Here is a 15964-nt window from a genome sequence, read left to right on the forward strand (position 1 = left end):
TGAGCGGTGGCCGTCGTGCCTTCAACACTTGGTTGAATCAGTTCATCAGCATCAAAACTCAATTCCAGTGCCAAGACAGGAGAATTTCACCACACAACCTACTCGGCCCCTGCTTTCAGTGGACCACTGCCACCCCCAGCCTGCCAACTCTCTCCCTCCCAGAAGAAGACACGACATGGGTTTATTATTGCAGACAAGCTTAAGGTGAATAAAGAATGCATACAAAATATCATTTTAACTGAAGTCATACAATGAAGTCTCACTCCTGTTTATTATACAATGAATTGATAAAGCAATCATTCCTAGTATATATCTTTTTTTTTTTTTAAAGAACTAATACTTTCAGGGTTCTGACGACCACACTCTAGCCTGGGGGTAGGGTCCACACCTGCCCCCACTGAGGACTGCTCCTTGGGCCATTGTGGAGGAAGCTGGGGCCGTCTCAATCATAGAGGATTGTGATTGCCAGCCCAGCCAGAGAGAGACGGCAGGTCCCAGCAGGCAGAGCCAGAACCCGGTCCTGGGGCTGCATGCCAGGAAACTTTGGCTTCCTCCAAATGTGGCCACGACCTGCCCAATCCAGGCCTCAGCAGGGCCACGCCTGGGCCTTCCCTACACGAGTCCTTCCAGTAGTCCACACATAATGCTCTACATATTAAAAACAAACCATTTTGGTACTGTGGATAGGAACAGTTGTAACAAAGTCATAGCTACATATTTTTCTCTACATTTTGTTTATTGAGACAAACTAATTAAAAGGCACAAACATAGGGCATGTTTACATGGACATTATAACAAACATATACATTAAAAGTGTAGGAATGTGTTGCCTTCCTGCTAAACAGAAAGTTCCTAAGCTTTTATATATACAAAAGTTGTACAATTTAATGTCCTAAAGTACAAAAGATCATTTATAAAATTATTTTACACTAAGTACTATTTATTTCATTTTTTTACTACGTAGTTCAACCCCCTCGAACTGTTTTGTATAATGACACACAGATACCTGTCCCTGATGTAGGAAGTCTGCCTCTGATGCAAGGTATTTTGATGCTTGAACTGACACAGTGGGGTATAAATGGAAGTCATCCAGTTTGATAGTCAGTCCTGCAAACATTCTGCAAGATTAACACAACTAATGTCCATTTCTCTTAACTGCAAGATTAAAAAAAGGAAAAAAACCCAAAAACATATTGCAACTTAAAAAAAAAAATCACAGCGTCTTGGTTTTAGTAACTTTTTTTCAAAACACAATGCTTTAAAAACATTAATGTGTGGCATGATGGTGTAAAGAGTATCTGTCTCCCTAGCTTTTGGTTTCTACTTTATGTACAGAGATAAAACATCCTGCTAAGAAATAAAAAGCACATGTCTTAACGTGCACAATCATTGCTGGATTTCTGCAGGGAGTGCAGACAGCTGTCTCCCTGAAAACCCGACAAAGCTGATACAAGTGTTTTCTCAAAGAAAAAAAAGTGATGTCCATATTTACAAAGTTGAACAAATCTGCACAATACTTGATTAAGAAACAGAAGGAGAAATTAAAAAAAAGATACACTCTGCTTGTTCTGAAGGGGCATACTACCTAGTTAGTGGTTAGAATAAAAACTGTATACAATTTAATATAAGACATAAACTCTAGTGAGCAACTAACACACCTTTCCCTGTTGAAATATCAACAGACTCTGATTGGGAGAGAGAGGGGCATATCACATCCCAGTGCCTCCAGCGTCTTCCAATTAAAGCAATATATTTTAACTGTTCCAAAGTACTCCTTGACCCCTGGATAGGAGTCCCATTGGCCTCTGTTTGTTAGGAGTCTGCCTGTCCGCACACTTGACTTCTCCTCTGTCAGCTGCGGCCTTTTCTTACCAAAACACAATGTGTATATTTTGTTTGTTTGTTTTTTTTAAATTTTTTTAAAAAGTCAACTACAATGCTATATTCCATCAGGATTAGTATGCTGAGCAATATTTACATCTCCAAATATCAGGTCACAATCCCTATTATATGTTGAAGATAGAATGATAAATTATCATATGCTTTGCATATCAGAGCTGGTATCACCTTTCCCATAGGGAATGCTGCCTGAAATTAACATATTCCCAAAGGTAAAATGCATATTCTCTGAAATGCATTTTATTATGACAATGCATGTATTTACTCATAAAAACAATAAACACAGACAATTTTACACTAGCTCTCAATCCGTGGATTTAGAACAGGTTAAGATCAGCCAGCCACCTTGTATTTATGGGGAGAAGAGTTCTGCTAGTGTTCAGAATAAAATGATTTCTTGGGATCAGAAACAGTAATGCTGCTTTTTAATTTTGAAATGGGTTTTGTTTTATTATGATTGGTTTTAATTCCGGCATTTCATCTTGCCAACTACTATCCTGTTTAAGCAATGCTGTCAGCTAAAAGGAATTTCTGATTAAACTAAAGTGGTCCAGTGATAAGTGACATACACACCCTACTTTGAACAATCCCAGCCAAATTGGAGAATAATGCTACTACACTATTATTAACTAATGTAATAAATCTCCCAATTTCATGGTTTACTTTTTGCTTTAATAAACTAAAAGTTGCTGGTAAGTATTTACTTTAACCCATATTTTGATTTTATAATACTGTTTACCAAGGTGGTGATGTAGGCAAAGCTTGGGGTAAGAAAGGCATGCTCTCTACAGGCCTCATTGCTATATTGAGAGGGGCAGCTAAAGTCATAGGTGTGGGCAGGTTCATTGGAGACGTGATGGTGACAGGGTGTGCTATATTCACTGGGGCAGTGACGGGGGTGGGGAGGTTGACTGGGGTAGTGAGTGTTAAAGGAGAGGTCATGGATAATGGACTAGTTATAGTCACAGGGTGCCCTATGTTCATTGGGCTGGTTATGTTAACTGCACTTGAAACATTTACTGGACTTCTCATGCTCATTGCAGCTGCCACTGTGACTGGGTTTGACATAGTCCCAGACGACACAGAGGACGTTATATTGAATGGAGTAGTGAGAGTCACAGGTGTCGTAGCAGCCGTGGAGGTTTGGCACAGGTTAGCAGCTTCTAAAATAAGAAGACAAAATGGCCTTTAGATTCTCAAAACAGTGAACACAGTTCAGTTTCTGAATCAACTTCTTTTAATTAAAAAGGACAAACATTTAATAAATTAAATTATAGTTTTCTACCCTGTGGTCAACAGGAAGGGAGGATCCTTCTGAGCACAAGACTGGGGGCCAGGAATCCCAGCATGAGAGCAGACCTCTTTTCTGATGCTGTGCCTTTCACAAGACTGAGGCAACTGGCTTAGTCTTGGTGCTTTTGGTTTGGAGTTTAGATTTACTTACCTACCTCACAGTGATGCTGGAAGATCAGGTAATTTCTGCAAGGCACTCTGGGGGGCAGAGATATCAAGTAGGGCTAAGTATTCTCACTACCACTTCCATGTAGTTCCTCTGAATTCTAAAGACTTTCCCGGGAAGAACCAAGCACCCACAGGCCAGGCTAGAAGAGCTTGTTTACACAGAGCTGGGCAGATGGTTACACAATAACAGATCATCAGAAAAATCTTCTCACAAGGCACACTGTAACTAGCAGAGAGAGGTGTGTGTCCTCGATGCTATGTACGCTAAAGCCTTCTCACAGGTGAAGCCACATTCTGTTAAGGTTTTAAAAATCCATTAAGTAGGGATGGATAAACAAGCTGTTTTAATATCATCTGTTTATTTTGGTCTTAGGAAAATCATTTTAGTTAAATAATCCTGTTGTTTCTGGTTGTTTCTTAACGCTGTTTAGAATGAACAAGTATCCCTCAGTAGGTTTATGTTGTCCTCCCCACTCCCGTTTCTTCTTCTCTTTCTGAGGCTAACATAATCACCTACTTTATGCCTGGTGTCATTTAACTGTACGTATTCCACACACCACCCGCCATACCAAGGGGGACTAGCCAGGCTAGGAGACCCTGAAGTGAGTTGGGGGACCGTGGTCCTTGTTATCAGCAAAGCCTGGGCACTTCTTAAGGAAAACTTCCCTCAGAGGTGACACCCCTTACACCACCCCTCAACAAAATTCAGCACCACCTGCTGGTGTGTCAGAAAAGTGCAGTAAGAAGACAGACGGGGGTGCTGGCTGTGACTTGGCTGTCAAAACGGAGAAATGCATTTGAGACTGAAGATGGAGGTCTGCCCGCATGCCACGCATGGTCAAATCACCTCAGGTGGACCCCTGAGTCAATGAGCAGCCCTTCCTTGATCAGCATGATGTAACCTTGGCATTGTTCCATACTCTATATCAGGGATTCCCAAACCTGGCTGATGATCAAAATCATTTATCTAGGGAGGTTTTTTGAAAAAAACTGCTTCCCAGGAAATTCAATTGTGAGATTTAGATGGAATCTGGGAAATTTATCTATCTAAAAAGCTCCTGAGATGATGATCTGATTGTCATCCAGGTTTGGAAACTTATATTACCTTATTTAAGCCCAATATTTAAAAGGGACGTGCTGATTCAAGTTCAGGTTTTCAGGTCAGGAGTCTCTCCTCCCCCCAGACGTGACATTTACTAACATGAACACAGAAGTTTCTAACAACAGTGGTCGTTTCCAAAGAGATTCATGCAACAAATGGGAATACAATAGCATTTTGTTTCATGCAGATCAGAAGATGAGCTAAACAACTGAGTCTTATTGTGCAAGCACACTGAAATACAATACCAAACAGAAGAATGCAGAAGAAAAGAATGAGGGAGAAAACCAACTCACTTCTGAGGTGATGGTAGCATGCTATAAATATTCTCCTCCTGTTTTCACCAAGTAAGCTTTCACTTACTTGGTGGGTGTGCCATCTCCCCACCTCCCCTTCGTTTTCTTTTTAATCTAACCCTATCCCTTTCTGTAACTTAAACACTTTTACTTCTTCTCTGAGCAAAACATCCTTCATAATATGCTTTCAACCCACTAGGCAATTATCACGGCACATACACACATATAAATTTTTCTCCCCTACCCGCCATTCTCCACCCCTTCTCTTATCACAAAACATTTTATCAAAATAATGAGAAATATTCATCTGGAAGACAGGAATAAGCAGCACCTGAGGCAAAGTGGAAAGCCTATCTGAGCTGCTGCATTCTTTTCCTCCAATGCCAGTAGATACATGGAAAAGCTATTCCTTTTATCTTTTTCCAAGTACAGGATGTTTAGAAGGGATCTGAGGAAGGGAATAGCTGCACTACATGAACGCAAAGGATGGAAGAAACTACACAGCAAAGGAATTACAGCAGAGCCTACATGCAGGGGATTCCTTATGAATTTAAAATAAAACAGTAAGACATGACAAGGGTGGGGAAGGAAAAATGGAATTTAGGAATCTGTCCTGTGGCTGATGATACACTGACAAAATTATTTAACTGAAATAGCTGCACAGTAGTCCAGAAGCCAAAGCTACAACTACTAAGTTAAAAAACGGTGCTGAAAACTGATACTCCAACCGCTTCTTTATAAGGTATATATGAGAGAAAAGCAAACCATTCCCAGTTTTAGTAACAATTACAGTAAAGTCACTAACAACTGAAGTACATACATGATAAGCTAATGCCAGCCCCAGTGACAGACTGAATTAGATTAAGGGTGAGACCAAGAAAAAAAAGACATCAGCATTACAGAGTCTGAAATATGTAATAAATAATACAATTCAGAAAGAACACTAAAGAGCAGAAAATAACACAGTTGTAAGAAAATGAACTTATGTACACATGAGGATATTTCATCTACCTTTAAGAGTGGGACTATTGTAGAAACACAAAAAGGAGCCTTTAATGCACGGAGGTTGACATAAAAATGAACATAAAAAGGAACTCTGAGCATACATAGCAAAGGACCAAATTTGGCTACAAATGTGTAACAAAATTAAGTCAGAAGAAAGAACCTGACAAGAAGTACTAAGAATTTTTATTTCCTAGTAAAAAAAACTTATTTGGAAGCTTGGAAGCTTTGTTGCTAATAACTTTACCAGGTATTTCCTAGCATAAAAGCGTTTCCACGAAGCTGAATTCTCTAAGCTGTGGCTGTTTTACTTTGTTACTTGCACACTAGGTAAAAACACTAGCCAGGCTGTGAGCACTGGACGCCTCGTCTTACCTTTCTTTCTCGCTTTGACAGCTTCTTCCCACAGTCTCAGCGTCTCTACCTGCTTCCCTGGCCAGCTCGTCACATGCTGCTGCTGCTGCTGCTGCTGCTTCTGGCTGCTGGTCTCTTCACTCATGCACGCTGCTCCAAAGACAAAGACAGAAACGCTAGATTTACCTGGAAAAAGTGTGGCTATTTTTTCAAAATCCGAACTTAGATACTTTGACTCCTCATGCCTCTATGATCTTTATCATTTGACCGGATAGTTTTTTACTACAGTACATCTTTTGTGCTGCTGTGTCTCTACTGGTCAAAATAGATAAATTTTAAAAATCCAGAGAGTTAGGGAAAACCAACATAAAAGAATTCTTTGCTACATTAAAAAGCAAGCATCTTTTAGAATGGAACTTGGGTAATATTAGCATGGAATAATTAATGCTCATCAAAATATGTAACATACTTAGTTACCTGACCACAACGATGTACATTAAAAGTAAATTTCTGTAAAGTTAACAAAGTTTGACATGCTAGATAATAAATCCAATGTACTTTACAAAGAAGCAAAAACAAATGAGATTGAAACACATTAACCATTCTTTCCCATTCACTTTTGGCCACCTAGTCTGAGAATCTCATGTTTCTGCTGCATGAAGTACATATATAATAGAATACAGAATTAGGAAAACACTTTCTTCTGGTGGTTAGGGAGATCTTAGAAAAAAGCCTGGGTAAATGCAAGTATTGAATTTTATCCACAAGTCCCTGGAATATTCTATCTTTTCAACTCTGAATTTAAGGTAAGCAAAGCATTTAAACATTCAAATGGGTACGTTATCCCTTTTCTCTATAGATTTGGGTTTGAGAAGTAAAATTATGTAACACTGCTTTTATCTTTAGGTTATGAAGGACATGTTATTAATACTATCCGGAGTTAGGGGGCACTCATGCCTGAGAATCTTCCTAACATTAAATAACAACAGTTAAAATTGCCTGGCATAAGATGCAGCTTCCTAGTATGGCTTCTGCTGCCACAATCCTAACACACTAAAGCTTTTTATTCAAACCCCACAGAAGAAGGGACACACTGAAAAACAGCTGCAGGGAAACTGTGCTCTTCTAACATGGACGTTATTAGTAGACAGTACAGGATTAAAAGCAAAATTAGTGGAGAGTTTATCACTGTTGCCTGTATACATGTACGTAAAGCGTATTTCCAACACTAATATACACCGTCCATTGATGCGTGTTTGCATACTTTAGTAACAGAAGGAAACAAGTAAGGTGAACATTAATATAGTCCTGAGAACACATGTGAAAATATCTTCAATATATTATAGAAAAAAATCTAGATTCCATCAATCTGAAACGCAAAAGAAATACAATTTGAAGTGTCACCTACTTTTACTGATGCCTTGTTTACATGTATTACAGTTGATACTTTGGCTCTGCCCGTGTGTCTTTAAGTGGCTGGTGATGTATGCTGCGCTCAGGAGCTTCCCACAGATGTTACAGGATACCTTGCCTTCGTGGCGTACCATGTGTGTCCGCAGTCTGTCTTTGGTGGCAAAGGCAGCAGTGCACGTCTGCATGAGGGAGGAAAACTTTTTTTAAATATAGACTATCCTGTTCTACTCATTTTAAAGTACGTTATATTCTAGGTATTACCCTACTCACGTCAGCAAGCAGACTGAGTTAGCTGAATTTTAATTGCATGTGTTACCTAGAATTGTACTCACAATAAAACACCTGGTGAATTTTGGACGCTTACATTTTGAGGGGAAGAAAAAAAATATCAACAGAGTAGTGAAAAGATGTGAGCTGTAGAGTCAGTTAAACCCAGATTTAAATCCAGCTCCCTGACTCACTAAACAATGTAATATTCAGCAAGTTAGCTAACCTATCTGAATTTATTTCATCTGTAAAATGAAAATAATACCTACCTCACAAAATTACTGGTGAATTAAGAGCCTGGCCCAAGGCCTCATGGCAGGTAATCACTCAATGACACTAGCTTCCTTCCTCCAATTGGATTTTTCTTAGAATTCAAATCACTTACTTAATAAAATCAGTCATTAACAAATTTAACTGAAAGGAGCACAAAAAGACTTCCAGCAAAAAACCAGAATTACTGACGCCTAACACGGTCATTTCATTTAGCAAGATTCTTAACCTTTTCATTACCACAACTTATGTTATTAGAGAATGCTCCAATCTGGCGATAGCAGACAAAAATCCAGTAAGTGGGTAACATTTGGGAGAAAATTCATATTTTCTTCGATCACGGTTAGAACAACCTCAATCATCAGCCCAGAAGTTAATTTAAAACACTGCATTCATTTATTCATTTCAAATAAACAACGACCTTTGCAAGACAATAAATTTTTTTTCTTATAACAATAAATACTGTTGCCCAAGGAAAATGAAATGTAGCTTAACAAAAACAACATTTACATTTTTAAATGATCTTGCCTCACAGAAACAGAAGCTGTCATTTATATTTTATAAAACCAGAATTCAAATGGACCACATTTACTCAAGTCAGTGATTTTAAGACTATTCAAGAAAGGTGAGATTTGACTGGCTCAGACCTTCTGGATAATGTGCATTAAGTGCTACACTAAGGATAAGTCATTTTAACTCTTACTTGGCATTTGAAGGGTCTTTCTGTTGAATGGACATGTTTTACGTGACAGCTTAAGTGGTCAGGCCTGTGAAAGAGAGAGTTTCAACAGAAGATGTAATGGAACACACATAGAGAAATGCTACTTACTGTGATGTTTACATGCTTGGCAGATATGGGTGGGGGACATTTTAAAGAAAGCTAGCAGAATTACCAACTCCCCCACCCCCCAGTGCAAGCCTCCTTACCTCTCTTACCATAAACAAAAGTCTTAGTCCTTTACCTGTTAATTTTCTCTCCTAGTCAACATCAAATCACATTAGGTCTTGATTCTTTACAATTACAAAATACCCAAAGTTTAGTCCTAACACTTGCCAGAGACAACTGCTACTACATTAACTTTAAAAGCCTTTAAAAATGAAAATTAGTGAAATGTTAGTAACCACAGAAAAATGGAAAAAAACGTTCTCTTAAAAGTTTTAAGAGATTCCAAGGTCATCCCAACTTCCAGGATATGTTTCTTTGATATGTGCAGTGAATCTCATGTCCAGCCACCCAAATGAATTGAAAACTAATGGTTTCGCAGTGATAAGAAGTACTGATGTGCCGAAAGAAGGCCTGAGTCCACCAAGGCACTTCTTAAATGAAATAATAAGTTAATCACTATGTCACCACTTGTCAGCCACACCAAACTGGAGTTAGACCTGGAGGTGTAATACTTTATCTGTCACCAATCTCCTCTAATAACACAGGCCTGCAAATATCTATTCTCACATAAACCTTCCAGATCACACAGAGATCGTACTGACACCATAATGAAAAAAAAGCAAAGCAAAATGCAGTACCTCGAGAAGCCTTTCCCACAAACACTGCAAGTATAGGGTTTGGTGATGCCTCCTTCGTGAGACCTCACATGGTAAGTCATCCGGTCCTTCCTCTTGAAGCGCTGATTACAAATAGGACACTCGAAGGGCTTTTCGTCCGAATGGGAGAGCTTGTGCCGATTGAGGTGGTACACATCTCGGAAGGCCTTCCCACACATCTCACAAGCATGGTTCTTCTTGACAGGCTTACTGGGTTTCTTGACAGACTGCGTCACGGGCATAGCTGTGGTGCTGGCACTGCTGCTGGGGTTGGTGCCCGAGGAAGATGTAGTGACTGTTGACAAGATGCCTGCAATGGTTGAGACCAACGAAGTTCGGCTGCTGTCCCCAGCGATGGTGGAGATAAGGGGAACCACCGTGGTGGGGGTTTTCTTTGGCCGGGACACCAACTTGATGCCTGTGTGGCAGGACTCGTGGCGCCTCAGGTGATAGCTGTCCCTGAAAGCTTTACTGCAGTAAGTGCACACAAAGGAAGTTTTGGGTTTTTCTTTTTTAATCCCAATGGCATCCTTTAATGTTTCTGGAGCAGCCTGAGGTTTCTGAGTTATTGGTATTGGAAGCAATGGTTTCTGATCAGGGGGCTCCACAGCAGAGCTCAGGAGGGGCAGCAAGCTGTTCTGTGCTGCCTGCTGTTGGTGATGGGAGGCTTCGTGGGCCTAAAACCAAACATTTACACTTCAGAAATTCAGCCTCTCACAATGACCTTCAAAATTCAACATGCTTCAGACAATAGAGACCAGACAATAGAGACCAGAAGAAACAACCAAGGAGCCTGTAAGCTACTCTCTGCAGCAGAGATCCAGCAACCACCTAGCTACTCTCAGAGCTCCCAATACAAAGCATTAAAATCACTGCACAGACACAAAACTTCTGCGAGTAAGTTGCTGACAGTGATCTTGCTTTCAAACAGCTGACTAAACTACACACCACCCTGGTTCATAAGGGACATACCAGCTGATGAAATGAGTCTGCATTAGTCTGTCAGTGCTGAAACCAAGTTTAAATAACTTGTCAAAAAAATTACACTCCAGACTTAACTATTTAACAGTACCTTACTGCAGTAATGCACAAGCCACACACTCACACACATACACATATAGACATGTAATCATCTACTTGTCTATTTTACCTAGGAAAATAGATGTCTCTCCCCTTCCATCAGAAACTCTGAGTGACCGAGGAAAGAGGCTGTTGCTAAGTAATACAAGGAATCTAGGTCTCTGAATACATATGCTAGTGGTTACATTTACTTTTAAAGTTTTCACTTAACTCTACTAAAAGATTTGGTTGAAATGGAATCTGCTATTAATCATCCTGGAAGGCATCTGTGAAGGCAGCCCCCAGCAAACACCTGTCAATTGTTTCTCAGTTCATTTAATCTTACACTAGAAGTCTGCATCCTTTAGCAACACTAGTTGTTCAAACCCTAAACTCAGACTAATAAGAGAAAACAAACTATAAATAATTTAAATTCCTTTCATTTTCATCTTCTTCTAGCAGTTGTAGGGCTAGTTAAAGTATTGGACATTTGCTGTTATAAAGTGCTTTTCCACTCCAAAACTGGGAGCTGGACACTGCTTGGAAATTTTCTTTAGCTGCACTGAAACCAAAATTTCATTGTGGGTCAGGTTCTTGGTATTTATGAGTAGTTACTCACTTGGTTTTGATTCTTCCAAAATTCTCCATACCTCTATACTGATAAACATTTAGAAAATGATGGAAAAAAATTCCTGAAATAGTTCTTCCTAATATGTTGTATTTGATCAACATTATTTTTGAAACTCTTGACAGTGAGCTCGAGCCCCTATGCTTGAGTTTTGTCATCCTAAAAGGATACATGCACTCAGAGGTAAGAGTTCTAAATATTTTAAGCATACAATGTCCTAGGAATGGCCCATCCCATCATCTCAGACACTCTAGACACTTACTTACCCTTTTCACTCTATAATCTAAGTTCTACATTACACTCCATTAAGTAAAAAAATACGGAGACAGACAAACACACACAGAGCTCCTCTCCTGATGAATAAGAACATTACCACACACAGCTCCATGTTTACTTGATAGCAGCACAACAGCTAAGCCTAGAACCAGACTTCCCTAAATCATCAGGAGGTGTCATATCCAGAGTTAACCACTTTCAATTTAATAATTTTGACTGAATCTTCCTTTGAGTCCTGGAAGTACTCATAGAAATTGTGTGCTTACTTATGAGTATCTTTCTGGACTTAGGGCTCATACTGAATTACAGTCCACTTTTAATTTAATTTATGGAGCTCCTGTAATTGTCAGGGTCTACCCAAGTGACTTTAGTAAAACTTTATAGAATTTGGACTCTAATCGTACCCCCTTTCCAACCTGGCTGTAGGATGCCCAAGCTTCCGTATAGTATACAAACGGTTAATAGCTGAAGATAGCTCAAGATATACAATTTCAAAGGCTAACAGATCAGATAATAGGGAAAGCAAATCTTCTGGACAAAGTTCAGACTTATAGTGTTTAGAGGCATTTTTCAATTCTAAACAACCATTAGTTCGATGGAGTACTAAAAGCACTTACTGCCATTTTACCAATTCAGATGTCTGTGGCAACATAAAGTATTTTTACAGCATTGCTGAAGCTCACTCTCACAGGAGGGTCACACCAGGTCCCTGCTTCTCGGGTGAAATGCTGTAGAATGCCTCGCCCACTACGGGAATCACTCTTTGAGGATTCCTAGGATCCCCACACTTCTATATGAAGCCTTCTAAGAGGGGAACTGGGTTTCCCCAACTTGTTCTCTGGGGGAGAGACAGAGTAAAATAACAACCATGGCCTGCCTTCAGTTAAGTGATTTTTAAAAATATATAACTTCTGGGTAGACTTTTATTTGACTAGCATCACCAAACCAAAGTTTTAATTTTATCTCCCATCTCTTTCAACTGCAAGGCTTTTTTAACCCTGCCCAAGCTTTCCTCTTCTGGGGCTGGCAAAAAACAAAACAGAAATGTTATTTCATCACCCAGGGTGGTAGAATATGGCACCATGAAATCTCCAGTGCCAGAGGGTGAAAGATTTTGTACTGAAGGAAACTGGCATCAGTGAGTCATATCTTGAGTGTCCTGTTAGGAGAATCATCCCTCAAACACTTTAACAGATATGGCTTTCACTTTCCACCAGGTTATTTGGAAAGCAAGCAGGTATTAAATTGTTTTAAAATATAAATTCAACAGGATGATCCAGGAAACAAATGAGAGAGTTTAACTCTCCATTTCCCCAGTGAAAATTACTTAAAACTGGAACTGAGTAAGTCTATTCATACCTTTCCAGAGAAAAGACTGAAATATTCTCTTTACCCATTCAACTGTCCTCGGCTCTAAATTATAAGTTTTCCAACAATTTTCACTGCACACATTGCCAAGCCCAGGATCAAATATTAGCTTTCACACTTCTCCATCAGGTGGGAAAAAAGATTTTAATAGCTGAAAAAAATTAAATAATATAAAATCTAATTAAACAGTTGATCATTAAATGCTTGGCATTTGCTTTCCCCAGGAAAAGAATAATAAAAGTATTCCAAAAGATTTTTCAACTAGTTTTCCAAAAATTAGTTACAGGGTTTTCCTTTACATAAAGAACTCTCGTTTTTTTTTCAATCTCCATTGAGAGCACGTTTAATATGGTTAATCTAAATCATTCCTCAAGTGAAAAATCACTGCAGTGGCCCATTAATCCTATTATTTTAAAATGACCATTTGAAAGCTTTTTCTAGAGAGGGCATTTGCCACCTTTACACCAACCTGGATGCAAGCTAGTTATATATCATTTTTTTCCAATGCATTTTTAAGTTGACTTATCACATTATCAAGCTCATCAAAGCACTTGTTAAAACAATACTAGATCACAATAAGGGCCAAGTTAGTGAATTCCGTAATTTTGGGTATGTTCAATTTTCAGAAGCCCGAATATATTTCAATTACTTAAAAATCAAATGACCACATTCGAAAAAATATGTCTTAAAACAATAAACCATCTCTAAACAGTAGGCACTGTTTGAATTATCCAGTTCCTTATATTAACTCCACTGGGATGGGTCCAGTGGCTGGGAGGATTTTTTTTGAAAATTCTGCATCCATTCCTGGTTAGTTCCAAAAGGTCTCAAGCGCCCAAGCTACGCATTTGGGATTTCACGAAGTTATTCAAAGAAGGAAAATAACTCAGAGAGGCGGGAAGAACGCACTTAAAGTGACGAGCTTCCTAACCTCCGGTTCCTAAGTTTCCCCGTGAGCTCATTACTACTGCCCACTAAGTGCTTCGTTTGCAAACAGAAACGAAGTGAGGAAAAAATAAGTTCTAGGTCTTCCAAATAGGGGTCCCCACCTCAGATGGGCGGGCTAGAGGACTGCCAACGCATCGGCTACAGTCACCTTCAAGTTTCTTGCAAAAAGTGAAGACCAACACCCCACGAATGACTCATCTGGGGGCTCTGTAAGCGGACTTTGTTTGCTCTCTCCACTGGCCGTCTCCCCCACTTGGTTGGAGGAAACGCTAGAGGTGGGACGAGAGAGAAACGCGCCCCAGGAGAAGGTGGGGCCTCCCGGAGTCCCGGCCCCCCCGCCACCCCCCCCACCCCCGGCCGGGGGATTCCCCGGGCTGAATGGGACGGCGGGAGAGCTGGACAGAGGGAGAGGGTGTCAGCTGCCAAGGCTCGGCACAGGCTTGGGAATGAAAACACGTAAATCCAACGAAAAAGTTTGGGGAGGGGATACACGTTTACAACACCCCCCAACTGGGTAAACATGAGGGGGGCGGCGGGAAGGGGGAGTGGCGGGGAGCCCAAGGATACCCGCTATTCGCGGGGACTCGGGGGGGGGGGCTTGTCATAAAGTCAACACACACACACACACAAAAAGAGGACAGGAAGGTGAAAAGAAAGGAGAGCGAGCGAAAAGATGGATGAAGTGGGGGGGGGGAGTGAGCAGGACCCGGGGACCCCCCTCACCCCACGGTGCGGGCCCGGGCCCGGCGCGCCGTGGCCGAGCGGACCGCGCTATCCAGCGGCCCGGCGCCCTCCTTTCTCTGGGCCGCGGGTGGTGACAGCGACCGGCCTCCTCCCTTCCCCTTCAGGGCGGGAGGGAAGGGTGTGTGTGTGTGTGTGTGTGTGCTAGGGGGGCCCGGGGGTCACCCCGAGGCCTGCTCTCTTCCCCGCACCCCGTGAGGCCGCCTCCTTTCACCTCAGCAGCCCCGCTCCGCCGAGGCGGGCGGGCGGAAAAACAAAGGGGGATTAAGGCCGGGCCGGAGAGCGGAGCCGGGAGGGAGGGGAGGAGGAGCGCCCGCCCGCCCGCCCGCCAGCCCCGGGCCCGGCCCCCCTGTCCCCCCCGTGTCCCCCCCGGGGGGGCCCCCCGTACCTGGAACAGGAACGCGGTCCAGTTGGCCTCCATGGCTGCAGCGGCCGACCCCCCTCCTCCCCACTCCCCCCGCTCGGGGAGCCTCCTCAGGCGGAGGAGGCGACAACAAAGCGGCGGCGGCGGCGGCGGCAGCGGCAGCGGCGGCTCCTCAACATGGCAGCGCCGAGCGCGGCCACTTCCGGTAACCTCCGGGACGCACCACCGCCGCGGCGAGCGCGGGCGGGGGGGGAGCCCCGACCCGGCCGCCGCCGCCCCCAGCGGCCCGGACCCCTCCCGAGCGTCCCCGCGGCCCGCTCGCCGCCTCGGAGCTCAGCCAGTGCCCGCGGGCGGTGGGGTCAGGGCCCCCGCGGGGGGGCTGGGGTGGGGCCGGGGGCGGGGATGGGGCGCGGCGTCCCCCCCCGCGGGGGTGTGTGGTGCTGCGGTCCGTGGCTCAGGCAGCTGGAACAGGGGGAGCTCAGGAGAGAAGATGGAGGACGCCAGGGTCTGGCGCTGGCTCGCTGGGCACGGCCGGGCCGGCTCCCGTGACTCAGACCCGGTGCCCGGCAGCATCGCGTCCCTCTCAGGCCCTCAGCGGAAGGCACAGGCCACGGTGGCGCCCGGGCTCTTCAGTTCCTTTCGCGCAGCACAGCCCCTACCTCCAAACTGGGGGAAGCCCCTTCGACTTGGAGTGTCTTTCCCCTCTGGTATTTCATCCCAGCGAAACCTTCCGCACTCTTGCTGGATACGCATCTACCTCTGAGTGGCCTTCCAACTCAAGCAGGGAATCCCACTGGGGTGCAGCCTCAGATCCTCCCTGTGCGGAGGGAAACACTTCCCACGCGTAGAGGTGTCATTACTGGGTTATTCTTGGGTGAAGGGCTGAGCTTCCCCATCCTCTTCTTAACTCCAGATATGATGTGAAATTCTACCGAACACCCCCCTCCCCGCCAAAAAAAATATTTTTTTTTAATTAA

General features: G+C 42.8%; 1 protein-coding gene across 6 annotated transcripts; it reads right to left on the bottom strand.

Moving 5' to 3' along the window:
• Window positions 1-314: 314 nt before the first annotated feature.
• Window positions 315-15320, bottom strand: VEZF1 (vascular endothelial zinc finger 1). Of its 6 annotated transcripts, none has more exons than XM_036836715.1 (7): window positions 15012-15320; window positions 12184-12404; window positions 9586-10280; window positions 8765-8828; window positions 7520-7721; window positions 6133-6264; window positions 315-3062 (listed from the first exon to the last, which is right to left on the bottom strand). In XM_036836715.1, the coding sequence occupies exons 2-7, from the start codon at window positions 12187-12189 to the stop codon at window positions 2635-2637; spliced, it is 1527 nt and encodes a 508-aa protein (XP_036692610.1). In that variant the 5' UTR covers window positions 12190-12404; window positions 15012-15320; the 3' UTR covers window positions 315-2634. The 6 variants fall into 6 exon arrangements, with proteins under 6 accessions (XP_036692610.1, XP_036692611.1, XP_036692606.1 ...); XM_036836716.1 differs by having other exon boundaries at window positions 6133-6261; window positions 7520-7703; window positions 15012-15313; XM_036836711.1 differs by lacking the exon at window positions 12184-12404 and having other exon boundaries at window positions 15012-15319.
• Between the last annotated feature and the right edge of the window lie 644 nt (window positions 15321-15964).

This window comes from Balaenoptera musculus, chromosome 20, assembly GCF_009873245.2.
Source record: "Balaenoptera musculus isolate JJ_BM4_2016_0621 chromosome 20, mBalMus1.pri.v3, whole genome shotgun sequence".
NCBI lineage: Eukaryota > Metazoa > Chordata > Mammalia > Artiodactyla > Balaenopteridae > Balaenoptera > Balaenoptera musculus.

Bases quoted from the DNA above. Each gene is read 5' to 3' on its own strand.
- VEZF1 (XM_036836711.1), bottom strand. From the start codon at position 15,044: ATGGAGGCCAACTGGACCGCGTTCCTGTTCCAG. The intron at 8,829-9,585 runs GTACTGCATTTT...TCTCTTTCACAG, and splicing joins TGTGGGAAAGGCTTCTCGAG to GCCTGACCACTTAAGCTGTC. The intron at 7,722-8,764 runs GTAAGAGTTAAA...ATTTAAAAAAAG, and splicing joins AAAGACCCTTCAAATGCCAA to TTTTCCTCCCTCATGCAGAC.